This window comes from Martes martes (assembly GCF_963455335.1).
Source record: "Martes martes genome assembly, chromosome: 7".
NCBI classification, from domain to species: Eukaryota; Metazoa; Chordata; class Mammalia; order Carnivora; family Mustelidae; genus Martes; species Martes martes.
In genome coordinates this window covers 46,570,084-46,597,782 of record NC_137894.1, presented here as the reverse complement: position 1 = coordinate 46,597,782, position 27,699 = coordinate 46,570,084, and the positions used below count along the sequence as shown (strand labels likewise).

The 27,699-nt window shown below is 40.3% G+C and overlaps 2 protein-coding genes across 6 annotated transcripts in view; one reads left to right on the top strand and one right to left on the bottom strand.

Moving 5' to 3' along the window:
- The first annotated feature begins 418 nt into the window (after nt 1-418).
- Nucleotides 419-18,959, top strand: TIPIN (TIMELESS interacting protein). 3 transcript variants are annotated; one of them, XM_080808056.1, is made up of 8 exons: nt 419-481; nt 3,666-3,806; nt 3,931-4,009; nt 4,536-4,611; nt 8,641-8,763; nt 8,994-9,057; nt 15,769-15,975; nt 18,391-18,959. In XM_080808056.1, the coding sequence occupies exons 2-8, from the start codon at nt 3,674-3,676 to the stop codon at nt 18,567-18,569; spliced, it is 861 nt and encodes a 286-aa protein (XP_080664182.1). In that variant the 5' UTR covers nt 419-481; nt 3,666-3,673; the 3' UTR covers nt 18,570-18,959. The 3 variants fall into 3 exon arrangements, with proteins under 3 accessions (XP_080664182.1, XP_080664184.1, XP_080664183.1); XM_080808058.1 differs by having other exon boundaries at nt 18,113-18,959; XM_080808057.1 differs by lacking the exon at nt 419-481 and adding an exon at nt 2,006-2,051.
- Nucleotides 18,960-19,537: 578 nt separating this feature from the next.
- DIS3L (DIS3 like exosome 3'-5' exoribonuclease) overlaps nt 19,538-27,699 on the bottom strand; it is a gene marked incomplete at its 5' end in the record, with an annotated part of 33,893 nt that continues 25,731 nt past the window's right edge. For all 3 annotated transcript variants that reach the window (XM_080808514.1, XM_080808515.1, XM_080808516.1), the window contains 7 exons: nt 19,538-20,814; nt 20,902-21,076; nt 21,777-21,922; nt 23,063-23,241; nt 23,345-23,499; nt 25,081-25,614; nt 27,504-27,596. In XM_080808514.1, coding sequence (XP_080664640.1) covers nt 20,506-20,814; nt 20,902-21,076; nt 21,777-21,922; nt 23,063-23,241; nt 23,345-23,499; nt 25,081-25,614; nt 27,504-27,596 — 1,591 coding nt within the window. In that variant the 3' untranslated portion in view covers nt 19,538-20,505. The remainder of the gene's footprint in view (nt 20,815-20,901; nt 21,077-21,776; nt 21,923-23,062; nt 23,242-23,344; nt 23,500-25,080; nt 25,615-27,503; nt 27,597-27,699) is intronic.

Sequence of the window (27,699 nt, the reverse complement as noted above, 5' to 3'; positions counted from 1 at the left end):
TTATTTAACTCTTTACCACCTCTTTTCTCAGCTCATTATTCAATAAACAATAAAACTCAGTGTTCAAGGAATTGTTACTAACTCTGAAGAATCGGTAGTTTCTTACCAAATTCTTTCGGCTCCATCCACAAGCCAGTTTTCTAGAAAACAAACCTCTCCCAAACTCTCAGCTGCCTAGAGAGTAACAAATAATGAGCTTGAAGCAAGTAAAGTCCACCTCCTCTAAGGAATTCCGGAGGGCGGAAGCTGCGGGCGCGGCGCGGTGGGAAGGCGGGACCCCGGAAAGGCGGGGACGAACGCGGGCGGGCGGCACCTGGCGGGTGGTGGGTAGGCGAGTCCCGGGGGCTCCGCCCAAGCCCTGTGCAGATTTGGCGCCAAACTCGGAGGCCTCTTCTCGCGGCGCGATCTCCAGAGTCTCGCGATCAACGCGGCTTGGGGGCCGCGTCTAGCCCCGAGCTGTGGCCGCAGCAGTGAGCGTGAGGTGAGGGCGGGCACGCGGGCCTGTGGAGGGCCTGTGGAGGGCCTGTGGGGAGCGGTGGTCGAGCGAGAGGGGCGGGAGAGCAGGGGTGTTGGGGCGGCGTGGGGTGGGAGTGTGGAGGTTGGAGGAGAAGACTGCGACAGACCTGGGCAGAGGGGGACTGGAGAGGCCGCGACCTGTGGGGAAGAGGGCGGGCACTTCTACCTGCCGTTTCTCTTTCGGGTCCGCCTCTCGCCGAACTCAGCCCTGTAGCGGGAGGGAATGTGCGTCGTCAGTTCACCTCTACGTCGCCGGCTACTTTCTGTCCGGGCGCTTCTAAACATAGAAGGCGTCCTGTAAATGTGGGATGAATGGATGAATGAAGTTGAAGGGAGACTAGGGCAGCGGGGATGGGAAGGGTGTAGAAGGGAGATGGGGCGGCAGAGTGGTTTTAGGGTGGCTGGCAAAGGAGGACATGAAGTCATCCCCTTTCGACACGGACTGCTTTTTTTTTTTTTTTTAAGATTTTATTTATTTATTTGACAGACAGAGACCACAAGTAGGCAGAGAGAGAGGGAGAAGCAGGCTCCCCGCCGAGCAGAGAGCCCGACGCGGGGCTCGATCCCAGGACCCTGGGACCACGACCCGAGCCGAAGGCAGAGGCTTTAACCCACTGAGCCACCCATGCGCCCCATGGACTGCTGTTTTGATAATTTGGATGAAATTGGACATTGGACCCCTTAAGGGTCTGGGAACGAATTGGAGTTTGGGTATTAAATTTCTTTGTTACCTAGACTCCTTTGAGAGTTTGAGGACCAGAGCGGGGAAGCTAAGAGAATTTCATCAGTGTCTAAAAACAGTGTGCAATAGCCACAGTCAAGAAGTGAAAGGTCAGAGAGCAGCCTTATTCACAACCAGTTTACTGACAAACGCCGCCCCATGCTTGGCCAATTCCTTACCCTGCCTGGCTATACTTACTGTAGCTAGGAAGCTACTTTAGATATTTTTTTTTTAAGATTTTTATTTATTTATTTGACAGACAGAGATCACAAGTAGGCAGAGAGGCAGGCAGAGAGAGGAGGAAGCAGGCTCAATGCTGAGCAGAGAGCCGGATGCGAGGCTGGATCCCCAGGATCCTGGGATCATGACCTGAGCCGAAGGCAGAGGCTTTAACCCACTGAGCACCCAGGCGCCCCAGGAAGCTACTTTAGATTATATGACCTCTAACTGCCTTTCCAATTTTGAAAATCTATGGTTATTGAGCCTTACTTTTGAAGATAAAAGGTGGGTCATCATCAGGAGTTGATACGTTGTTTTGTTTTGTTTTTGTATCTGTGGTAATGGAAATTTAGAATTGGAGAGATTTTAGGGATCATTTAGCTCTAGTAGTTTTACAGTTTGAGGGAAGCTTTGGAATCTTTATTCCTTCATTCAACAAATATTTGTGGAGCACCTGCTGTATACCAGCTTTGGGGATACAGTGGTGGAGCACAAAGAGACTCACCTGGTCTTTGCCTTTTTAGAGCTGCAGTCTAGTATGGAAGACAAACATTAGTCAAATAATCACAGAAATGGAACATAATATTGAAACTGGGTAAGTGCCATGAAATTGGTACTTGGTACTTCGAATGCTTATTATAGGAGCTTTAATTCTGAGAAATTGGGGTAGACTTATCTGAGGAGGTGAGAGTTGAGATCTGAAAGATACAAGGAGTCTGGGAAGAGCTTTCAAGATAGGAAACAATCTTAGCAATGGACTCATGGCCTGAGGGATATAGCTCTTTCAAGATAAAGAAAAGAGCATGAAGAGTTGTTTGAAGTGAGGCTGGAGAAGTAAGAAGGTGCCAAACCTGGCAGAGCTTTGGCATTTTCTCATTAGCCCAAGAGCAGTAGGAATCCATTGAAAAAAAATTTTTTTAGAGAGTTTATTTATTTATTTGATAGACAGAGATCACCAGTAGGCAGAGAGGCAGGCAGAGAGAGAGGAGGAAGCAGGCTCCCCACAGAGCAGAGAGCCCGATGTGGGGCTTGATCCCAGACCCCGGGATCATGACCCGAGCCAAAGGCAGAGGCTCTAACCCCCTGAGCCACCCAGGCGCCCCAAGAACCCATTGAAATATTTAAGCTAAGTGGTAATGTGATTGGCTTTACATTTCCAGAGCCTCAGTCTAGCTATAGTATGGAGAATGGTTTGAAAAAGGCAAAAGTGGTTATGAGTAATGGAGTAACAAAAAGAAGGAATGTTAGGAAGTGGTTGTGGAGATAGGGAGAAATGGAAAGACTTAACTGATACTTAGGAAGTAAAATGGTCAGAATAAGTAGGCTGGATGGGAAAGGAGGTATCAAGGAATATTTACAGTTCTCTTACTTGCATGGATGGATATAATGTCACTCACTGAATTGGGAAAATTTAGAAGTTTGGTTTTATACTTGAGATGATATAGTTGCCTTTGAGAAATTGAAGAGCTGTAAAAGGAGATGTAGGGATGTGGAGCTCAGATTTGATGCCTAGAGTAGAGATAAAAAAACTAGAGATAAATATTCATCTATCAATGATTATTAAAACCATGCACATAAAGAAGTGAAGAGGGCCTAGGATGGAGTCTTGAATACCTACTGACCAGGTTAGGGGAAGATGAATCTGCACAGAAGATCTAGGAGCAGTGTTCAGAAAGGGAGGAAACCAAGTAAGTGCTGTGTTTCAGAAACCAACAAAAATACCTTTCCAGAAAAAGGAGAAAGGGACTGAACAAAAGTGTTAGATGTTGTCAAGTTTGATGGTACTGAAAAGGGTTCTTTCAAGTTATCAGCCTTAGGATTATTTCCCTTCTGTCACAGGAAACCTTAACTAAAAGATGAATATGTAAACAGATTTTTTAAAAAGCTGCTCTGGTTAAAGTGGGGGTGAGGTACCTGAACCCTGCCTCTTTCACACCCATTTGAACCATAGTTTAAAGCCCTCTGAGGGGAGATTCAACAGTTGAGGTAAAATGATTTGCTGAAAATCATGCAGTTACTGGGTGATAGGGTCTACGTTAGAACTCACTTCCGATTTCTAACCCAGTATTTTCCCTGTAACCAGTCTCCACTTCTTTTCATGATGTGTTTAACTGATGGAAACACATGCATTTTGCTTCAGGTAGAACTTAACTGTGTAATAGGGAGACTAGTTGGATGAATAAACATGTTTATTTTTCCTTTCCTGTAGAGGAGAAGATGCTGGAGCCACAGGAGAATGGCTTGATTGACCTACCAGATTATGAGCATGTAGAAGATGAAACTTTCCCTCCTTTTCCATCTCCAGCCTCTCCACAGAGAGAAGATGGTGAAGGAGCTGAACCTGATGAAGGTCTATATAGAGTTCCAAGAAAGTACCTGTGTTCAATTATCCATCCATTAGCATAGAAATGATACGTTTTATAAATGAGGCTTAAATTATTTAAGTAATATTAAATCTTGGTATATTTCACCAGAGTCAGGGAGAGGAGTACCTGTTCCCGTACCTCCAAAGAGAACAGTTAAACGGAATATACCCAAGTTGGATGCTCAGAGGTACATTTACTATTTCCCTAAACGTTTTTTTTTTAAGATTTTATTTATTTATTTGACAGAGAGAGATCACAAGTAGGCAGAGAAGCAAGCAGAGAGAGAGGAGGAAGCAGGATCCCCACTGAGCAGAGAGCCCGATGCGGGGCTCGATCCCAGGACCCTGGGATCATGATCTGAGCTGAAGGCAGAGGCATTAACCCACTGAGCCACGCAGGCACCCCGAAAATTAGTTATTTGTCCTTTTTTTTTTTTTTTAAAGATTTATTTATTTATTTGAGAGAGTGATGGTGGTGCAGAGGGAGCGGAAGAGAGAGACTCTCAAGCAGACTCCCCACTGAGCGTGGATCCCACTGTGAGGCTTGATCTTAGGACCCTGAGATCATCACCTGAGCTGAAATCAAGAGTTGGATGTTTAGCTGACTGAGCCAGCCAGGCACTTTTGTTTTTCAGTTCAGTGGATAATAATGGTTTTGCTTTGGCCTTGGTGGTTCTAGAAAACTTGAAATTTAGAACATATTTCTCTTCACAGATTAATTTCAGAGAGAGGGCTTCCAGCATTAAGGCATATGTTTGATAAGGCGAAATTCAAAGGTAAAGGTCATGAGGTAAGAATTGTCTGATTTTTATTCTTTGTTCTTTTGAATATCGGTAGAACTGTGGGCCCATTATCATGTTCTGAGGAATCTTAGAATGTTTCACAGATACTATCTTTTATCATATCTCTTGAGAAACTAAGATGTAGTGGAAAGGCCACTGCTTTAAGAGTCAGAAAACAAGTCTTGAAGTCTCATTTTTGCCACTGTATGGCTTTGGAAAATCACATCTAAGTCTGTAAGTTCTGAGTTTGTACTTTATAATTTCTAGGAATAAAATTGACTTAGTCACCTGAAAGAGCAATTTTAGGCTTTAGGAGAGCAGGGACTTGACTTGTATCAGTTACGTGTCCCCAAGATATGACACACATCTTGTCATATGTGTCTGATTCATAATAGGCATCATTTAAGTTGAAAAAACGAAGACATTTAAGAACTGTTGATCACTGTCTAAATGTGTATTTTAAAAGTCTCTTACCTCTCTCTGTTTTTTCTTAAAGATAAATCTCTTATCTCTCCCTTTTTTTTAATTGGGAGCCCCCAATATGGGGCTTGAACTCATGACCTTGAGATTAAGACCTGGGCTGAGATTAAGAGTCATAGCTTAACTAACTGAGCTACACAGGCACTCCTAAAAGTCTCTTATCTTTGAATAATGTAGAGTGTAGATACAATTTTTTGCAGATATCTTTATAGAGCTTTGCGGTTTATGAAGTATTTTCAAATATATTCTTTAATTCTCAAACCTGTGGGGTAGATGTGTTGGTCCCATTATCTAGTTAAGGAAATGAGATTATAGAATTCTTTTAAAGATTTTATTTATTTATTTGACAGAGAGCAAGCATAAGCAGGGGGAGCGGCAGAAGAAGACTCCCCACTGATAAGGGAGCCCGATGTGGGGCTCCATCTCAGGACCACGACCTGAGCTGAAGGCAGACGCTTAAGTGACTGAGCTACCCAGATACCGGGAATTTTAGAGGTTTAAGTGTCCAAAGCCAACAGTTAAGACTTCCCCTTTCATAGTCTGGCTAGAGTACTATTAATGTAACAGTGAGCACCATCTTAGTGTGGTATGCAGGATAATGGGAAAGAGGGAAGAGACTGGAAGCAGAGAGCAATTCAGATACTGTCGCACTACCAGGGTGAAGATGAACAAGGTCAAGATAGCCTGATAGGGTAGTAGTAGAGACATAAACAACATACAGTACTTATAGTCAGTTGGATATAAGGAGGTAAAAGAAGTAAAAAAATAATCCCAGGAGGGGTGCTCAGCTGGCTTAGTTGGTAGAACATATAACTCCTGATCTTGGGGTCGTGAATAGGAGCCCCACATTGTATGTAGAGCTTACTTTAAAAAAAAAATTAAAAACAAAAAATCCAAGATTTTAAAGTTGGGAGGCTGAAAAATTGTAGTACCTTTGCTCAGCTTCAGTGGATGGGAAGAGAGAATAGAAGTCTGTCCTATTTTGCCAGAAAACTAAATGTAAATCAGGGTATTTTAAAAGCATACCCATCTCGGGGTGCCTGGGTGGCTCAGTGGGTTAATGCCTCTGCCTTCGGCTCAGGTCATGATCCCGGGGTCCTGGGATCGAGCCCCACATCGAGCTCTTTGCTCTGTGGGGAGCCTGCTTCCTCCTCTCTCTCTGCCTGCCTCTCTGCCTACTTGTGATCTCTGTCTGTCAAATAAATAAATAAAATCTTAAAAAAAAAAAAAAGCATACCCATCTCAAAAAAAAAGAGGGACACCTAGCTGACTCAGTTAGTGGAGCATGAGACTCAATCTTGGGGTTGTGAGTTAAAGCCCATGTTGGGTGTAAAGCTTACCTAAAAAGAAAAAAAAACAAACAAAACACAAAACCATCCCAGTTAATTCATTGCCCTTGTTGAAATTTTCAGGTTGTAAGGATGAATTGGTGCTTTGACTTTAATGAAGTCCTCACCATTTTCATAATAAGCACTTTATTTATTTATTTATTTGACACACAGAGAGAGAGATCACAAGTAGGCAGAGAGGCAGGCAGAGAGAGAGGGGGAAGCAGGCTCTCCACTGAGCAGAGAGCCCGATTCGGGACTCGATCCCAGGACCCTGAGATCATGACCTGAGCCGAAGGCAGAGGCTTAATCCACTGAGCCACCCAGGTGCCCTAATAAGTACTTTATTAAAATAAATGAGTTTATATGAAGGATACAAATTTTGTGTTTCTTCACTGGGTAAGGGTGGGCTCTAGGAGTTTATGCTGTTTAGTCTTCTGTACTTTGCCCTTGAAAATTCTTCCTGTTTTGTCACAGAGTTGAATCCTTGCTGCTTTTTTCTCCATGTATGACTTAGGACATATTTAGGTGTATTTAGGTGTTTCTCTTGTGACCCTTAGGTCTAACATGATATTGTGAGGTGACTGACCAGCTACCCCCCAACAATTAGAAAATAATCTTAGGTGATTGAATTAAATACAAACAAACAAACAAACTTACCTTTATTATCAGAATGAGAAGGACAACACATCCTCTCTGTATTACTTTAATGTATGTGCTGCAAGCACAATGTTGTTGGTATTATATGTTTAGTTACTGGTCGGGTTGACCATTGCCTTCTTAGCCAAGATCAGATAACAGGAAAATAGCCAATATTTGAGTGTATACTTTGTGTCAGACACTTTACTTATATTACTTATTTCTCATAACCCTACAAAGTGTGTAAAATATTCTCTTAACGCATAAAAGAAGGCACAGCGGTAGAGTGATTTGCTTAAAGTCACAGAACTATTAGGTAGCAGGATTGAGATTTGATTCTATACAGTGTGATCCACAGCCTGTGCTTTTGACAGTTCTATTTTTTTTATTATTACTATTTATTTGAGAGAAAGAGAGCACATAAGCAGGGGTGCAGCAGAGGCAGAGAGAGAAGACGACTCCCCACTGAGCAGAGAGCCCAATGTGGGACTCTATCCCAGGATCCTGAGGTCATGACCTGAGTCAACTGAGCCACCTGCACCCCTTGACTATGCTGTTTTAAAATACTGTTAAGGGACACCTGGGTGGCTTAGTCAGTTAAGAGTGTCTCACTCTTGCTTTCCACTCAGGTCATGATCTCAGGGTTGTGAGATCGAGGGAGCCCCACCTCTGGCCCTGTGCTCACTGGGGAGTCTGCTTGGGGATTTCTCCCCCCTGCCCTTCTCCCCACTCACGTGTGCAAGTGTCCTCTCTCACATACGCTGTCTCAAAAATAAGTAAATAAATCTTCAAATATTATTAAGAGAAGAATAAAATATTTTACATTAAAACCAGGAATTTGCAATTTTGTTATTCCTTATTCCAGTTTATTAAACTTTGTTTTTCATTTTCATTTTTAAATATTTAAATGTTAAATTAAAATTTCATATATAAAGAGGAATTGTGCCCCGAGAACATTTTAACTATTGTTGCTAGTCTTTGTACTTTACCCTTGAGATTTCTGAATATATTTTTGTAGTTTTGAATTCTCAATGCTTTGTTCTCTATGTATGATTTAGGGGCCTATCATTTTGTTTAATTATTCCTAAAAGATATCTTGACGTATTTTATTAAAGCTTATTTTCACATATTCCTCTACAGTTCTGAAAAGATACATGATATCCATCTGCCTTCAGCTCAAGTTATGATACCTGAGTCCTGGGATCAAGCCCTATATCAGGCTACCTGATCAGCAGGGAGCCTGCTTATCCCTCTCCCTCTGCTGCTCCCCCTGCTTATGCTCTCTTGTGGGCTCTCTCTCTCTCAAATAAATAAATAAATTCTTTTTAAAAAAGATATATGATTATCTTTTAACTTTATCAAGTTTTTGTACTTTTTTTTTTTAATCTATATCCAGTGTTCTTTTAGACTGCAGTCCTCTTAAACTCAATGAATAGTTCCTCTTCTTAAAGTTTCTTCAGAAGTTTCTTAACCTTATAAATATAAAATGACACCACTGACTTTGGCATTACTATTCAATTCTGAAATCTGCTGACAAGGTTAGTTCTAAGAATGAGTCTTCTATTTAGCATTTTTATTTTTATGTGCCAGGCTGAAGACTTGAAAACGCTAATCAGACACATGGAGCATTGGGCACATAGGCTATTCCCTAAGCTGCAATTCGAGGATTTTATTGACAGAGTTGAATACCTGGGAAGTAAAAAGGAAGTTCAGGTAGGTGTTGAGATTATTATGAATATCAATCACAATGCTAAATAGTGCCAAGGATGGATTTTAGTTGAGGCTAAGTCACTGTTTGGTGTTTTTATTTTGAAATCTGTCATGGTGGGAAAAAAAATAGTAGTTATTTGAAGAACAACTTCTTTGAAACTAAGAATTGAATAAATTCTCATTTTATCCCAAGTGTTACTGATGAAAATGTAAAAATATCTCTTTATTTTCAGACCTGTTTAAAACGAATTCGACTTGACCTGCCTATTTTACATGAAGATTTTATTAGCAATAATGGTAAGAATACAGGTTTATTTATAATAATTTTGCTGTTCGAAATAGATCTAGTTGGGCAGGGGTTGATTAAGCACTGGATTCTTCATCTATATTGAGTAATTGAGTAGACATAATTATAGTAAATAGGAATGAGTTAAAATGGCGTGGTACATCTAGAATATTGTTTGACACTTGTTTCTTAAAGATATGCCTGCAGTGCCATTAAGAGATGTAAAAATATATTTAGTCACAGAACTTGAGCCTTTGAGTACTGATACCCATTTATCCTTTGTAGTGCTTGGTTAATGAAAATAAATGACACTAGTTCATATTCATACACACCATTAAAAGTGGCTCTGGGGAATTAGAATAATTTGATGGTGAAATAGTTTACATTTCTCTTAAGAGTATAGATCCTGTACATAGATGGCCCCCAACTTAACAGTGGTTTGACTTACGATTCTTCAACTTTATGATGGTGCAGAAGTGATACATACTCACTAGAAATCATACTTAGAATTTCAGATTTTGATTTTTTCCCCCCGGGCTAGCCTGTGTGCCGTGATACTCTTGTGATGCGGGGCAGGAGCAGCCACACATGAGGGCAAACCAACGATAAACTGACAACCATTTTGTACCCATACAACCACTGTGTTTTCCACTTTCAGTACAGTATTCCATAAATTACATGAGATATTCAATACTGTATTATTAAACAGTCTTTGTGTTGCATGATTTTGCCTAACTAGGGTAGTGTTAGTGTTCTGAGCACGTTTAAGGTAGGTGAGGTATATTAAATCCATTTTGACTTACTGTCAACTGATGAGGGCTTATCAGGACGTAACCCCATTTTTAGTTGAGGAAGATCTCTGTAGGTCTTCCGTAGGACCTGTGTGACTGTTCCTGGTACTGGTTGCATTTGTTAGTTGTACAGTGCAACCATAGGTAGTCACACACATCAAAACATGGTTCCTGCCGACAGGGTCTGTATAGTTATCAGATTCTCTGTGCGATGGCTCCATACATGTTTATTTTTGTTTTTTAAACTTTTAATAGATGATGTAGAAAATACAGGCTCCCTGTAGAATCCCCCCAAGTTATTTATAAGTTGCTATTAAAAATGAAAAATTGTTATCATATGATCTCCCTGATATGAGGAATTTGAGAGGCAAAGTGGGGGTTTGGGGGGTAGGGAAGGAAAAAATGAAACAAGATGGGATTGGGAGGGAGACAAACCATAAGAGACTCTTAATCTCACAAAACAAACTGAGTGTTGCTGGGGGTAGGGGGAGTATGGAGAGGGTGATTGGGGTTATGAACATTGGGGAGAGTGTGCTGTGGTGAGTGCTGTGAAGTGTGTAAGCCTGACAATTCATAGACCTATACCCCTGGGGCAAATGATACATTATATGCTAATAAAAAAATTTTTTTAAAGAATCTCTTTAAAAAAGATTTTTAACATTAAATAGCTTTTATGAAAATATATTTGAAAAATGAGATATCAATACTAAAAATGATTGATTCATTTTTAGTTTTGAAATTGATTTTTATTCTTTACTGGTATCTTGGAAGAAGTGTTAGAATTCAAAAAATATATTAATCAACTGAAATCCAATTTAAAAAAATGAAAAATTGTGATTCATATAATCCAAGATTTAATATTTTGGTAAGATATGGTATATATCTGTGGGATAGGATTTGGTATACGGAAAGGAATTAGTAACTAAATTCCACAGCACATACCACTGGGTTAGGTAGTTTATTTGGTAGGAGTTTTTGAGGGGCATAGTGTGTGCTAGTGTTTCAGTGATAAAGATGAATAAGGGGTGCCTGGGTGGCTCAGTGGGTTAAGCCTCTGCCTTCGGCTCAGGTCATGATCTCAGGGTCCTGGGATCAAGCCCTGCATTGGGCTCTCTGCTCAGCAGGGAGCCTGCTTCCCCCCCCCCCCCCGCCTGGCTCTCTGCCTACTTGTGATCTCTCTCTCTGTCAAATAAACAAATAAAATCTTTTTTTTTTTTTTTTTTTTTTTTTAAGATTTTATTTATTTATTTGACAGAGAGAGAAATCACAAGTAGGCAGAGCAGCAGGCAAAGAGAGAGGAGGAAGCAAGCTCCCCGCTGAGCAGAGAGCCTGATGCGGGGCTCGATCCCAGGACCCTGAGATCATGACCTGAGCCGAAGGCAGAGGCTTAACCCACTGAGCCACCCAGGCGCCCCAACAAATAAAATCTTAAAAAAAAAAAAAAAAAGATGAATAAGATCAGACCCCTTGGTTCATGGGCTAGCAGACTAGCGAGTGAGTGAGATATAACATCACCTCCGTTCTGATAGGTGCTGAAATTAGAAACAGGGCACAGGGTAGGGCACAAAGGAGAGCATAGTTGCTTTTACCCAGGGGAGGGGAAAGCAATCCTCACAGAGGACAAATCACAAGTACTTTGAATGATAAGCAGGAGAGTTCAGACAAAAGTGATTTTGTAGAGAGGGACTCATTTGTGCAGAGGCAATAAATTAATGGACTATTGATGGGATTATAGGCTTGCTGAAATACTGGGTACTTAGAAGAGGCCTCTGTCACACAGCCTTGTTTGTTGGTGAATCTGTCTTCTCTGTATCCTAAGAGAATGGTCTCCAGATCTTTTGGATAAGGTACTACAACAGTAAAAGTCTTTTGAGCATTTTATTTATTTTTATAATACATGCACTACTGACATGATAAATAACACATTTTTAAAAAAAGATTTTATTTATTTGAGAGAGCGAGCATGAGTGAGCATGAGCCCGGGGGAGGGGCAGAGGAAGAGGGAGAAGCAGATTCCCTGTTGAGTGTGGAGCCTAATGTGTGGCTTGATTCCAGGACCCTGAGATGATGACCTGAGCCAAAGTCAGACGCTTAACCCAATGAGCCACCCATGCTCCCAATAATGCACATTTTAATTCTAATTTAATTCACATTCACATTTTAATTCACAATTTAATTGGGCTGATAGCCTGATTGATGATTTGAAGATGTGGTAGATACAGTCTCCCCTCAACAAATCTTAGTTTTATCTTACTAAGATTCATCCAAGTAGAAGTGGAATATCATTAATGGCACTTAACATTTTCCCATCCCATTCACTAGTGCAAGGATTCTTGTTGAAGTTCACAAGCAAATTATCATCTACCTTTTTTCAATCGGTTTTCTTAAAAGTCATTCAGGGGTTAAATTTTAATATTTTTGGCATATATATAGTCATGTAACTCCTCTGCTCAGAGCGCTATAGTGGCTCCTTATTTCACCCAGAGCAAAAGCCAAAATCCTCATAATGTCTTCCTTGGCCCTACTATCTCCTCCTTACCCTATCTTGCCTCTCTGACTGTATCTTTTACAGTTCCCCACTCATACTGCTTTAGTGACTACTTGCCTCCTAGCTATTCTTCGAACCTTCCAGGCACATTTTTGTTTTAAGGCTTTTGCATTCTTACTCTGCCTTGAACATGTCCTCCGTCCTCCTTCCCACCCCCAAGTCTGCATGGCTCTCTTACCCTCTTCAAACTGTGCTCAATGTCAACTCAGTGAAGTCTCCCTGACTACACTATTAAAATCGTACTCCCACTCCCAGTCCTGATTCCCTATCCTTTTTTCCCCCATAGTACTTATTTCCTTTCAGTTATTGTGTATTTGCTTATCTGTTGGTTTATGTATGCTAAAATGATGGCATCCTCTAGCACAAATATTTGTCTTAGGCTTCTTTGCCATAGTTGCATGCCTGCTAATGTTGCAGTGAGTGAATTTCAAAAATTTTTTAATCCCATTTTTGTCAGGCAAAGCTTCATCAGTGGTTATGTTCACACTGGTTTTCCATAAAACATTGTATTAAAGAGGTCACTTACTATTGAAGAGATCTTTCCTTCCATGGCTCACAAAACAGTAGTTCTTTATGTATGTCATTCTTATTCATTTGGAATCCTGTACGCCTTGTAAGGTGAAGCGTAGTAGAAACCCCAGTATTGCATAATTGGTTCTAATACTTGTTTAACTTCTCTAGCAATGTTTTCTCTCTGTACACCATCAGTATTTCCTGACAAAGGAATGCATCTTAGTTTCTTGCTACATTTTTTTTTTCTATGTCAGGAAGGACAAGTGTATTGTTTTTTCTTTCACTGTTAAGGAAGAAACCTCAAAAGGATTTGGTTGTAAAATCAAATATCATAGGATTTTTAAGCCTCACCAGAATAATTATAAAGGTTTGTCTTCAGTTTTAAATTTTTTGCTAGTTGTGATGGTTTTTACATTAGCTAATACCTTAATGCACAGTATACACATAGGACAAGGTTAGTGTGTGTAAATTCGTATTTCAAATGGTGGTGTTGATAGGTTTGGGGGTTTGTTTGTTTGTTTTTGTCCACTTGTCAGATCAGATGACGTTATCTTTTTTTTTTTTAACCCTGTAATGTGAATGGTATAGGGAGAAGGTGAAGTGCTTGTGTGAAGTTCTTGCTTGTGTCTCTATTTTCTGACTACCTTCTCTTTATGTATTGTTATTTTGCAAAACACTTTTTAAGCTAACCACTTGTGCATTTTGTTGGGATTGTTTTGGTGTTACAACTAGGCAGTTTGCTTAACTGGGTGATCAGAATTAGCTGTATTTCACAGTATGCTGAAATTTAAAAAACAAGTGAGGGCCCAGCTCTCCTGCCCTTCTGCAGCGTGGAGCTGTCTGCTTTTAAGGTAGCATCCAGGCCACACTGTACCTGTCATATGGATAAATGACAGTTTGTCACTGCCTGTCTTTAAGTTAGTTCAGCAGTTTTTCTGAATCCTTAAATAAAAATGGAAGATCTAATATTTACTTTCTATACCATTGTGTTTCATTTTAGGGGCATACTACTTGGAGATAACTGGCATATAGGGCTTTAAGAATTTATTAGGCCTATGTAGAAAGTACAGTTGTTTTTTTTTTTTAATTAATGTGGAAATCTGTCCATAGATCTTTAAATTTTTCTTTCGCTTTTTGGGAAAGATTTTATTTTCAAGTAATTTCTACACACAGTGTGGGTCTCAAACTCAACCCCAAGATCAAGAGTCACATGCTGCGCCTGAGCCAGGCACCCCTCCTTTTTCACTTTGTGTCTGAGTTTTACCCTATTAAAAAATAGCTTATATAGGGGGACCTGGGTGGCTCAGTGGGTTAAAGCCTCTGCTTTCGGCTCAGGTCATGATCCCAGGGTGCTGGGATCGAGCCCCGCATCGGGCTCTCTGCTCAGCAGGGAGCCTGCTTCCACCTCTCTATCTGCCTGCCTCTGCCTAGTTGTGATCTCTGCCTGTCAAATAAATAAATAAAATCTTTTAAAAAAATAGCTTATATAAAATTATTACTGTGCTATATAGACACTTATAGCAAGCTATTAAAATGTTTTTGTTTAAGGGTGCCTGGGTGGCTCAGTTGGTTAAGCAACTGCCTTCGGCTCAGGTCATGATCCTGGAGTCCCGGGATCGAGTCCCGCATCAGGCTCCCAGCTCCGCGGGGAGTCTGCTTCTCCCTCTGACCTTCTCCCCTCTCATGCTCTCTCTCACTCTTTCTCTCTCTTTCAAATAAATAAATAAAATCTTTTAAAAAAAATGTTTTTGTTTAATGTAAAGCAAGAGTATGGTTTGGATTCTAAGTTCATTAGCCCAAGCAGAAAAAAAAATTTTTTTTCAGAAAATATTTTCTAATCATAACTAAGAACTTGTGCTTTCTATTCATTTTTTTTTATTTTTTAAGATTTTTAAAAAATTTTATTTATTTATTTATTTATTTTATTTGACAGAGAGATCACAAGTAGGCAGAGAGGCAGGCAGGGAGAGAGGGGGAAGCAGGCTCCCTGCTGAGCAGAGAGCCTGATGCGGGGCTCGATCCCAGGACCCCGGGATCATGACCCGAGCCGAAGGCAGAGGCTTTAACCCACTGATCCGCCCAGGTGCCCCTATTCATGTTTTTTATTATTTAAAAAAAATTTTTTTTTTTAAGATTTTATTTATTTATTTGACAGAGAGGGATCACAAGTAGGCAGAGAGAGAGAGAGAGGGGAAAGCAGGCTCCCCACCAAGCAGAGAGCTCGATGCAGGGCTTGATCCCACGACCCTGAGATCATGACCTGAGCCTAAGGCAGAGGCTCAACCCACTGAGCCACCCAGGTGCCCCTGTTCATGCATATTTTAAAACTATTATTTCCATTTGTCTTGTCTCTTTAGAATGATTTATAAGTATTCCTTTTACTTGCTTGAATCAAGCACATACAGGTGACCGCGTGAAAAACATGGGTTTGAATTGAGCAGGTCTACTTACAGATTTCTTTTGGTTCAGTGCTGTAAATGTATTTTCTCTTCCTTATGCTTTTCTTTAATAACATTTTCTTTTCTCTAGCTTACTTGAAAAGTGCAGTATATATATGTATATATATACATATAATATAGATAATATGTGTTAATTTACTGTTATTCATATTGTGATCAACAGTCGGCTATTAGTAGTTACGCTTTGGAGAGGCAGAAGTTCTCTGTGGATTTTTGACTGTGCTGGGGGTCGGCATCCCTAACTCCTCTGTTGTTCAAGGGTCATCAGTATTTAGAACATTCTCCCAGAACAATTTGAAGAAACAGTTTCTTCAGTTCTGTCACCTTGTTACTTTAAACTGGCTTTTAACTAGTAGCTGCATTAAGCTCTTTTTCTAACCACAGATGTAGTAACTTTCATTTCTACTGCAGATGAAGAAGGAGAAAATCATGGCCATGATGTAACGGCTACCCAATTAGATCCCTTCTCGACAAACTCACTGGGAAGTGAGAATTTTGCTTCTGAGTCAAGTAGAAGCCTAACAGAAGAACAACAACAGAGAATTGAGAGAAATAAACAACTGGCCTTGGAAAGAAGGCAGGCAAAGCTATTGAGTAATAGTCAGTCCCTTGGAAATGGTAAATTTTATGCTGGGTTTTATGTGCTACCATTAATATATCAAGGGCATGTTAGAAATTTTAACTTTTCTACTATCTGCAAGATAAAATGCCTCTAGGAATAGGAAAATCTGATGTATTAAGTTTATATATATTTGAGAAAGAGCACACGCGCGTGTGTGTGTATGTGTGTGTGTGTATGTGAGCTACCTGGAATCCTCAAAGAATAAATGAGTCTAAGATGGTTTTCTGGATAGCTGGGGACTGCTTAAAAAATTATTTTAATCCCTTCAACTTGATTCTGAATCTTTCTTCTTCCCTGACTCCTTAAAGTGTGTGACACATGTTTTATCTTTATTTTTTTTTAAGATTTCATTTTTTTAAAACATTTTATTTATTTATTTGACAGAGATCACAAGCAGGCAGAGAGAGAGGAGGAATCAGGCTCCCTGCTGAGGAGAAAGCCCAATGCGATGCGGGGCTGGATCCCAGGACCTGAGCTGAAGGCAGAGGCTTCAACCCACTGAGCCACCCAGGCGCCCCCCCCCCTTTTTTTTTTTTTTTTTAAAGATTTTATTTATTTATTTGACAGACACAAGTAGGCAGAGAGGCAGGCAGAGAGAGAGAGGAGGAAGCAGGCTCCCTGCTGAGCAGAGAACCCGATGCGGGGCTCGATCCCAGGACCCTGGGATCATGACCTGAGCCGAAGGCAGAGGCTTTAACCCACTGAGCCACCCAGGCGCCCCCCCCCCTTTTTTTTTTTTAAGATTTTATTTATTTATTTGACAGACAGATCACAGTAGGCAGAGAGGCAGGCAGAGAGAGAGAGGAGGAAGCAGGCTCCCCGCTGAACAGAAAGCCCGATGCAGGGCTCGATCCCAGGACCCTGAGATCATGACCTGAGTTGAAGGCAGCGGCTTTAACCCACTGAGCCACCCAGGTGACCCCACCCCTTTTTTTTTAAAGATTTAAAGATTTATTTGAGAGAGAGAACACAAGGAGGCGAGGGGCAGGAGGAGAAGTAGGCTCCCTGCTGCAACTCAGGGCTGGATCCCATGACCCTAGGATCATGACCTGAGCCAAAGGCAGACACTTAACCAACTGAGCCAACCAGGGACCCCATATTTTATCTTTAGGATCATAATTTTGAACATTAATTATTATGGTACTTTTCTAAACGTATAAAATGCTTTCTGCACCTTTTGAGGATTTTAGATCCATTTGCTGTGACTTAAATAGGTCCTTAATTTTTATTGTATTGTGTCACTTAGCTATCAGTTTGCTTATCTGATGCACTCTTCTCTTTTTAAAACTGTTAAAATTTGCTCTTTTAAAACAGACTGTGAGTTTGGAAACTAGACAAGATTACTAAAACTACATTTAAAAATAATCCGGATTGGGGCGCCTGGGTGGCTTAATGGGTTGGGCCGGTGCCTTCGGCTCGGGTGGTGATCTCAGGGTCCTGCGATCAAGCCCCGCATCGGGCTCTCTGCTCAGCGGAGAGCCTGCTTCCCCCTCTCTCTCTGCCTGCCTCTCTGCCTACTTGTGATCTCTCTGTCAAATAAATAAATATTTTTAAAAAAAAATCCAGATTGGTTTTGACTGAAGCAAACTGCATATGTCTTTCTCCATTTCCAATGTAGTTTTCCTTTTGAAATGGAAAAATAAGAATTATGGTTAATTAGTGAAGATACAATGTTATAAAACAAGTTTCACCCAAGATATTATGAAATTCACAAGTGAAAATTAATGTGACTACATTGTTATTCTTTCCAATTAAAATGAATTTAATCTTCAACTTTACAAATGGGTATTTTATTACTACCAGGTGAAAAATGACATGAAGATCCAACTATCATTGATGGCAGTTCCTTTGCTGTAATTATCAAAGTATACCCGGCAATAAGCATTTTAAGGCCCATCTTCTATTTATAATGTATGACTTTAAAATTTGCCCAAATAGAAATAAGGATCCTAAATTTTTTTTGCTAGCGATCACTTTGATGTATAGCTGTTAAGAGCACTTGATTTTTAAAAATTTTCGTCTAATAGCTGTGATTTTTGAAAGAGAACAGTTGCATTTGGGTACAATTCAAGAGTTTGAGTTTGGTACCTTTCAAGACTTGCATTTTTTCTACTTTTTTTTTTTTTTTTTTAGAGACACACTTTATTTTTAAAGTAATCTCTATGCCTAACGTGGGGCTCAAACTCACGACTCCAAGATCAAGAACTGCAAGCTTTGCCAACGAACCAACCAGGCGCCCCCAAGACTTGCATTTTTTGAATGAACTTTATACATCTATACAAGTGACTATTGGAAGAAAGTGATCATAGATTTCATTTCCGCTGAGATAAGTTTGTGGAGAGATTTGTATTTATCAGGTTAAGATTGGATCAGGTGCTTATAATGAGTAATAATGATGATTTCTCTTTTAGACTTGTTAATAAACACACAGACCACTGGAGAGGTTAATACAGATGAGGATCAAGAGGAGTCATTGGATGAATTTAACAAAGACATTCTAGATGATCCACATGATGCTGCTGCTGCCGCCAATACTGTAAATGAAGAGGACGAATTAAAAGAGACAACACAACTGGACCATTCCTTTTAAAATGTATAGTCATTAACTTTATGCTTTTTCCAGAAATGTTACTGAGATTGGATAGGCTTCAACTAAGAGAAAATCTACTAACTTCTTACCCTCTAAGTTTTAGATTAGTATGTATTTTGTCTACTTGGAGTGAAAATTCTTACGTAGTAAGACTTTCACAGATTCCTGTTTAAAATATTGTATTATTTGTATTTATACTTGTTTCTTTAGTTGAGCCTATTTATTGTTTATTTTTATATAGATGTGACTTTATAAAAAGTGATCAGTAGTTAAGAAGCACCTTCTGCTGCTAGAGTGCCACTGAATGTCGTTTTCACTAAATTGGGGATTTTGATATGTAAATGTATAATAAATATTAATATCCATTAAAAAAAAATCTTATAGACTTTCTCTAGGGGCTTTATGAAAGTTCCTTACTGCTATTTAGTTCTGCAATTTACACTTTTGGTAAAATGTTTAAGGTTTCTGTATGTGTTTACATGTGTTTGGAGAAACTTAATACTTAAAAGGGTCACCTGAAAGGCAGCTGTATTGCCTGGCCTGCATCTGTCCATTCTAGGGGAGTTCAGATGCTCCTTGGTACCTTACCGACAAGTGGGAGAAACTTGCAAAGCATCATGGGGAACACAGAACACCTAGGAGGATCCACACAAGACTGGGAAGGACATGTTCAATAATGATACAGAAATGGAAATCCTAGGAAATATGAAAGACTTGGGAAAGGCAAATATGAGGCTAAAAGTATTAGAGCCAGATGGCGAGATCTCATTGGTGTTTTTCCTGCCTGAGTTTATCAGCCTGGTGGAGGAGTGAATTACAAAAGTGACACGTTGACAACCAAGTTTAAAGGTCTGTCTAGTTCATGGCAGATTCCGATGGGCAACAAGGAAAGGCAAAGCTAGTTTTTACAAACTAGGAGATGGGAAGGTTGCTTTTTTTCCTTCTTTAAGATTTTATTTTTTAAAGTAATCTCTACACACACGTGGGGCTCAAACTTAAAACCCTGAGATCCAGAGTTGCATGTTTCACGAACTGAGTCAGCCAGGTGCCACGGGAAGGCTGCTTTTTGTGTGTGAGACGGCAGTGATGCTGCTAAAGTGGCTTTTATCTCTGAAGTGGGGACACGCAGGCATCTTAATGCTATCAGGTTTGCTGACTTCTGCTGGTGATGGAGGGTGACAAGGATGGTTGGGCTGAAAACCAGAAGTTGAGCACAAGAACATATGGGCTGGGGTGAGGGGGCCTCTGGCTGGCTGGGGACTGGCCTGGTGGAGGACTAAAAGGTTTTTTTCCAGCAGTGGGATACACTGGCAAAGTAACAAGTCTTCCACAAGGGCAAGGCCAATGCAGCTCCATCCAAGGAGTACTCAGAAAAATGAGAGGGTGGAAAGGGGAAGTTTGAGGAAACCAGACCTTACTTACCTCTGCACTCCACCCCACTCCCTGTGCTTTATCCCCAACGGGTATGGGGACAGCAGGGGAGGTTTGAGTCACATGAAATAGGAGTTTTAAAGTGAGTAGGTAGACAGAACTAAGTCTTAACTGAAGACAACCTGAAAAGTTAATCTGAAAGCTGTCAGAGGGGGATCCAAATGGCCCAGAGTAGCTGTTACTAGAAAAATTAAGTTATTTTGGAAGAATGGATTTGAGATAAGCTAATCAAAAATCAATTCTGGATTTATTAAAAAGAGACTGACAATCTGACTGTAGAGTCACCCGTCATGATCTATCCACTTCTGAAAAATCAGTTTCCACAGGGACCTAACTGCTCTTTAATGCAGCTTTAATTAATGATAAAATGTTCCGCGTCTTGGTGAACTATCAACTGAATCCCAAATGACTAGAACATTAGGTGACAAAGAACATTAGATGTTAATGTTAAAAAGAAGGTTGAAAGTGCTCACAAAACAGTTCTTTTAATAAAGCAAAAAGTATTTCACATTCCATAACTGTTGGAAACATCCAGGAGAGCTAGGTCCCTTATCTCCTCCAGGAGTGTGTATAGGCTTCTTCCCTTTGTTTGACAGTATTTCTGATAATCTTCTTGAATGACGTTTACTTTGACTTCTTGCGCAAGCTGAGCCTCCTCCACAGATCTAGTTACTTCCTTCACTAAATCACTCTTTAACAAGAGGGAGCTCTGATGAAAAAGTTCTTTATCTGGTATCAGGTATGGTTTATTGCTTATTATTTCAAGCCTGATTGTATCAGAATGGCAACGGGAGGCCTGTACAGATATTCTCACCTATCACAGAGGAGAAAAGGCATGTTACCAAATCACATTCTTCGTACACGACATTGAAAGCAAGGCTTAATGTAAATACGGACTTACTGTTACATGGTCAAACAAATGGAACGTGACAGACCCCCCGCCTGTTGTGGTAGAGGTGATTTTGTTTTGAAATCGTTGAAGGGATCCTGGTTTCCATTCAGAACGGCTGTCTGAGCCACATGAGATCACCAAACCATCTTTATTTCTTAGATAAGCGGCACCTTTAATTCCAAACCTGAATCATTGCAAGAATAAAAATCCAGAGCTAATGTATTCTTAGTATTCAAATCTTGTACCCTCAATCTAGAATGCTAGTTTTTATTCTAGATTAAAACCAACTTTTCCTCTCACCTCCAAATATTTCACTGAGCAGGTGGAAAAATATTTTGCTAAATAAGGAAGTAAAATCCTTTCTTAACACTAATACAGATGTACTAGATGCTAATCTCCTTTTATAATTTTTTTTTAAGTAGGAGCCCAACATGGGGCCTGAACTCAGGACCCTAAGATCACAACCTGAGCTGGGATCGAGTCGGATGCTTAACTGACTGAGCCATCCAGGTGCCCCTCCTTTTATACTTTTATAGTGCATTATTCTCTTACAGTATGTACATCTGTACCTACAAATAGTTGTTATATTTTAACAAGTTACATCTGACACAGTCTTTGTGTTCTACACTAATTTAACTATAATTTCCTTTTTTTTTTTTTTTAAAGATCTTATTTGATAGAGACCATGAGCACAGCGGGGGTAGGGGCACAGGGAGAGAGACAAGCACACTCCTGGCTGAGCAGGAAGCCCAACTCGGGGCTCGATCCCAGGACTCTGAGATCATGACACAAACCGAAGGCAGATATTTAAACCAACTGAGCCAGCCAGGCACCCCTATTACAACTATGATTTCTTAACAACTATTATGTTAGATGTAACATACCTTGGTATAAATACAAGTACGCCATTTGTTCTAATTGAATATATAACCCCATCAGATATGCAACGCGCCTCATTCTCTGGGTCTTTGTCTTTAAAATACATGCACTGGAAGAGCTCCGTAGATTGCTTCTGAGAATGCTGGGCTGCCTGGAAGAAGCAGCACAACCCAAAGCAGGCTAAGGCACGCAGACATCCCCAGGCGAAACGCAGAATTCATACTCCCACAGAAACAACGTCTTTAAAAAGGCTGGACTTCTAAAGTATTAATAGGTATTAATACAAATATTCTTCCCTATAATGAATTCAATCCATTTTGTGGGAACCTAACCATCCAGCAAACATTGCCTAAAAATGTCCTTTAGAAAATTAATTCTCTAAGAAAATAACATGTTTGTTACTTAGACTCTGTTTACAGTTCATTCAGGTACAGGAAAGTATCTGAATCCATGCCTCCCCTTCCTTTTGTCTGTCCTACCACAATCCTGCTGGTGCAAGTATAAATCGGTACTGCTATCCCAGAGGGCAATTTGGTCATATGCACCGAAGATTTACTTGTGTACACCTTCTGAGTCAGCAATCCGGGCAACTGTCTGAGAAGTCTGTAAGGTGTATATACAAGGAGGGGTGTCAACTGGGTTGCCCAGGGCAACAGCGCTGCCCAACAGAATCTGGGCAGAACAGAACACTAGCCTACATGGCTAGTGACTATAATACTGCACAGCAGTGAACTAGAAGACAAGATACAAAAATTGTATTAAATACTGAGGTAGTTTCCAATTTTTCTGTATCACCAAATGCTCTCTTCTATGCTGTAAAGTATTGTAGCCACTAGCCAACAATAGGAAATAAAATACAAAGCAGCTTCTAAAAGAAAGCTGTCATTACTCTGAGGTGATGTTGTCAGTAACAGATGTGTCAAGTGCAAAAGATTTCAGAGAGCAGGTATGCTACCCTATTTGTCATAAATAAAAATCATGGTCTGGATTAGTGAATAATGGCTACCTTTTGGTGGTGAGATGATGCGTGTGGTCTTTTACAGTCCTATGTGTTGGGAAAAACATCTGACCTATTGTCAAATCTCCTAAACCCACATTAAGTGACTTTGTAACATCTGTAAATATTGAGAGCAACACAAGAGACATTACAATTTTTCACCTTATTTCCTTGGGTAGAATAATGCTAGAATTTAATGTGCTAGACTATATGGCCCTTCATTCCATCACAAAATAAAGCTGATACTCTCTTAGCAAAAGAGATGATGGAAGGGAATTTAAAATCCCCTCTTACTCGGTTTCTGTTGTTGATATGTCTGCATAATTCCTCAAGATCTTTGTTGCTGAGCAAATTGTCCTTAATTTCCATTTTCTTATCTTTTGAAATGGCTGCCATCAGCAATCGGTGTACTACGATATCTGAGTATCTTCTTATCGGAGACGTAAAGTGAGTATATTTATCTAATGCAAGGCCTTCAAAAAGAAACCAAAAGATGGAAATCAACAACAACAAAAAATACTTTTTAAATGACCTGTTCAAGGTTATGGCCACACAAAAGGAAATGCTATCATTCACCATAATGATGGAACTCTTCCTCCGCACACGACCCAGTAGAGAAATACAGTGCGTTAGACATGGCCTGCGTGGCCATGGATCGCAGCAATCTGTTTACGATGGGATCGTTGGGGTCATTCGCATTATCCAGAGAATCAGCCAGTGTTTTATTGGACCTGACAAAAAAACCCAAAAGACCTTTATTTAGTCCCCAGCAACAATGTACAAGTCAATACTCTAAGGGCAATCTTTCATTCTGAAGAAATTTTATTTTGGATACGTTTTAGATGCAACTCTTTTCAACTACAGAAATCTAGTCTGCTTTTAAGGTTGAAACAAAGAAAGTATATAATTTTAAATAATATTTCCAAAGTAGTTAAGAACCATGTACTGATACCTATGTGGTTAGGTTAATGCCCAGCACATAGTAGGTGGTCAAATACTTTTGTGGAACTGAATTCTTAATACACTTAATGTGAAACATCCCTTACAGATCAAAGAATGGACTTTTTGAAAATCAAGAATTACTGAGACAGGGCATCTGGGTGGCTCAGTGGGTTAAAGCCTCTGCCTTTAGCTCAGGTCATGATCCCAGGGTCCTGGGATCGAGCCCCGCATCGGGTTCTCTGTTTGGCAGGGAGCCTGCTTCCTCCTCTCTCTCTGCCTGCCTCTCTGCCTACTTGTGATCTCTGTCAAATAAATGAAAAAAATCTTTAAAAAAAAAAAAAAAGAATTACTGAGCCAGCAGAACTTAAAAAACAGAACTAAACCAAACCTGAGGTGTAGTTAAGAGAAACTTAAATTATTTTCCCCCTTTTTTTTAAAGAGAAAGGGACAGGAAATATTGTTTATTTACTCAAATAATCTTTAAAACCCAGAAATATAGAATATTAAAAATGAAATTAACAGGGGTGCCTGGGTGGCTCAGTCATTAAGCGTCTGCCTTCAGCTCAGGTCATGATCCCAGGGTCCTGAGATCGAGCCCCGCATCAGGTTCCCTGCTCGGTGGGGAGCCTGCTTCTCCCTCTCCCACTCCCTCTGCTTGTATTCCCTTTCTCACTCTGTCTCTATCAAATAAATAAATAAAATCTTTAACATGCTCTACTGACTGAGCCAACCCCTGTACAGCATTTTTTTTTTTAAGATTTTATTTAGTTATTTGACAGAGATCACAAGTAGGCAGAAAGGCAGGCAGAGAGAGAGGAAGAAGCAGGCTCCCTGCTGATCAGAGAGCCCGATGTGGGGCTCGATCCCAGGACCCTGGGATCATGACCTGAGCTGAAGGCAGAGGCTTTAACCCACTGAGCCACCCAGGCACCCCCTTGTACAGCATTTTTAATAGGGAAAACCTATTCTCCTGGAGGAGGGGCAAATAAAAATGTCTCATTCTATGAAGGGATGGTATACATTTATCTTTGGTGTGGTATTTTAGGATGTTGCCTCAAAGATAAGTTGCATTTTTAAAGCACTGAAATAAACAGGATTACTTCTTGGTATTTGCCAAAGGGGGCTATGAAAATAAACCAGCAGTAACAGGTCCCTTACTTCCTGCATCACAAATTGTAGTGGATCAAAATTATGCCTAAATAAACTTCTTTTAATTTTAATCTCTATACCTACATTGTAGTAAATGAAGAGAGCCAAGAAGTTTTCTATTTTTGGTCAAAGATCTGGCTGTCCCATTTTAGGAACTACTGTAAGATAAATAAGTGTACAGCACTCCCTCCATTCCTCTGCCCCCTCAAGAGAGGAGTTACCGTGTATCTATGAAGAAGCCTTTTGCTTTAGCACATTCTCGCAGTTCAGAAAAAAACTCTTGCTGTGGAGGAGGGTGTTGGCGCAACAAGGCCTGATGAGGGAAACTCTCCCAGATCTTCTTGGCTACCCAGTGGTTGGCTAAGATCATGCATTCAGCCACCGTCTCGTGGACTTCCAGGGGCTGCCTGGGGATGAGGTCATGGATGTTCTTTTTTTCATCCAGCTGAACACGAATCTCTACCCCCTCTAATTCCAGGGCCCCACAACAGTCTCGCTTAGCCCGGATGTGGCGCGCTATGTCAGTCAACTTTCCAATGGCCCACACCAACTCCTCTAGCTTGGCTTGTCTGCTCTTCTCATCCAAGTCTCTGAATTCTGGAATATCATCAACAATGTGGAAGTTTCCATCCAGCAGTTCCTGGGCTGCTTCATAAAACAGTTTGTATGCTGATCGAATAATGGTTCTGCCGTACCACACTGTCTTAATTTCATAGGAGGTTTTATCCAATTCCCATATGACACTAACGGCATACCTATAAAACCAGTAACACTGACATCATTATTCAATTCTTCCATTTTTGAAGCAAGTAAAATAGACCCTAAATGTAACTTAAAAGAAATGATAATGCTACAGGTTTTTGGACCAATGTCTCAATTTAAACACTCCACCATTAACTCAAAAATTATTTAAAATTATTAAAATTAAAGTTACTTAAAATTAAAACAACAAAGTTAGTCTAGGTTCTGTTGAGCTCTGAGCAAATCTGAAATGAGTTCACATGTAGTATTACAAATACTACCTTACAGTTCTCCATTTTGATTAGACTAGCGTAGCACTGAGAGAGTCAAGTCTGGTGGGCTTGCTAGTAAAGAAGAAAGCCTTTCAAATCCTACAGAATAACAATGAACTATCATATCACTCTCGATGGAGGGTTAATTAGCAAAAAAGTTGACTTAATAAAGACCCACTTGACCATCACTCTGTTTAAAAACACATGCAACATTTGCACATCATATAAAAACAAAGGGCTGGGACGCCTAGGTGGCTCAGTTGGTTAAGCCGCTGCCTTCGGCTCAGGTCATGATCCCAGGGTCCTGGGATCGAGTCCTGCATCGGGTTCCTTGCTCGGCAGGGAGCCTGCTTCTCTCGCTGCCTCTGCCTGCTTGTGTGTACTGTCTCTCTCTCTCTCTCTCTCTGGCAAATAAATAAAATCTTAAAAAAAAAAAAAAGAAATTAAAAAAAAACAAAGGGCTAATTTTCCTAATATGTAAAGAGTTCTTATAAATCAATAACAAACAGATGGAGAGCAAAAAAAAAAGAACGGAACCTTAAAGAGTTCCTTTTATAGAAATAGAAAAGAATATATATATATATGAGTGTTAAACATACACAATAATGTTTAACTTTATTCATAATAGGAAAAGTGCAAATTAAAACCACGTAAGTAAGATGCCATTTTCATCTCAAATTGGCAAAGATAAAAAAAATACAACATATTGTGTTGGTAAGGCTGTTGGGGAACAAGCATTCTCATACATCGGTGGTGGGAATATAATTGGTGTAATCTTTATGGAGGGCAATTCGATTACATCTATCTAAACACAAATGCATTTACCCTTTGACACAGAAATTCCACTTCTAGGAATTTATCTGTCAGTTATACTCTACTTTTAAAAATATGAAATGACTTATGTTCCATGTAATTCAGTACAGTTTTGTTTGTAATAGCCGAAGACTGAGAACAATCCAAATTTCCATACACAAGCAACAGTTATTAATATGGAATGATCTACAAGCTACACTGTCAAGAGAAATAAAAAGCAAGCAGCTGAACAGCATCGATACATATAACGTCACAATCTGTATATGAGAGAGAGACCACATGTCCACATTTGTGTGTATATGCACTATATCCAGAAAAATATGTAAGAACTTGGTAACTGGGGGAAAGTGACAGGAGGGGAGCCTTTCATGAAATATCTTTTGGAACCTATAAATTTTGGACTATATGGTTTTATTATGTATTCAAAGACATATAAATGTTAACTACCACAAATAAAAGACTCCCTAAGTTCATGGTCCTCATACAAAACAGCCTCAGCCAGGGAATATATATGCACAAAGTCATCCACGTTTGTTCCTAGCCTTTAGCTGAGTTTTAAAAAGCCAACAACAGGGGGAGAAGCGGCCTCACAGCTAGACGTACAGAAACGATGACAGGAAGGACAGGGAAGTCTAGAGAAATAAAACCGCCTGCAAATGAGTGGTGCAGAGGGCACAGGGGAAAAACAGGGGTAGGGCTGGGGGGCAGAGCATATTCAAAAGAAGAGGAGAAAGAGACCAGAAGCAAAGCACTGGGCAGCAAAGAAGAGCCAAGACAAGCCCTTGTGATCGAAGAAAAAAAATCATGAACAAACTCACCTATCAACGCCTCCCAGAAGGGAGCACAGATCAGCGCTGAGGACGGAGGGCAGCATGTCATAGCGACGGTCCGCTAAATAGTAAGTGATGGCCCTGTGAACGACACATGTGGGTTTGTGACCTTCAGCAGCATGGCTGCTGGCCCCAGGGGCCGTGGGGAGGGAAACTGCCAAGTCCGCAGTGCAAATCCCCCAAG

Bases quoted from the DNA above. Each gene is read 5' to 3' on its own strand.
- TIPIN (XM_080808056.1), top strand. From the start codon at position 3,674: ATGCTGGAGCCACAGGAGAATGGCTTGATTGACCTACCAGATTATGAG. The intron at 4,010-4,535 runs GTACATTTACTA...TTCTCTTCACAG, and splicing joins CCCAAGTTGGATGCTCAGAG to ATTAATTTCAGAGAGAGGGC. The intron at 9,058-15,768 runs GTAAGAATACAG...TTTCTACTGCAG, and splicing joins AGATTTTATTAGCAATAATG to ATGAAGAAGGAGAAAATCAT.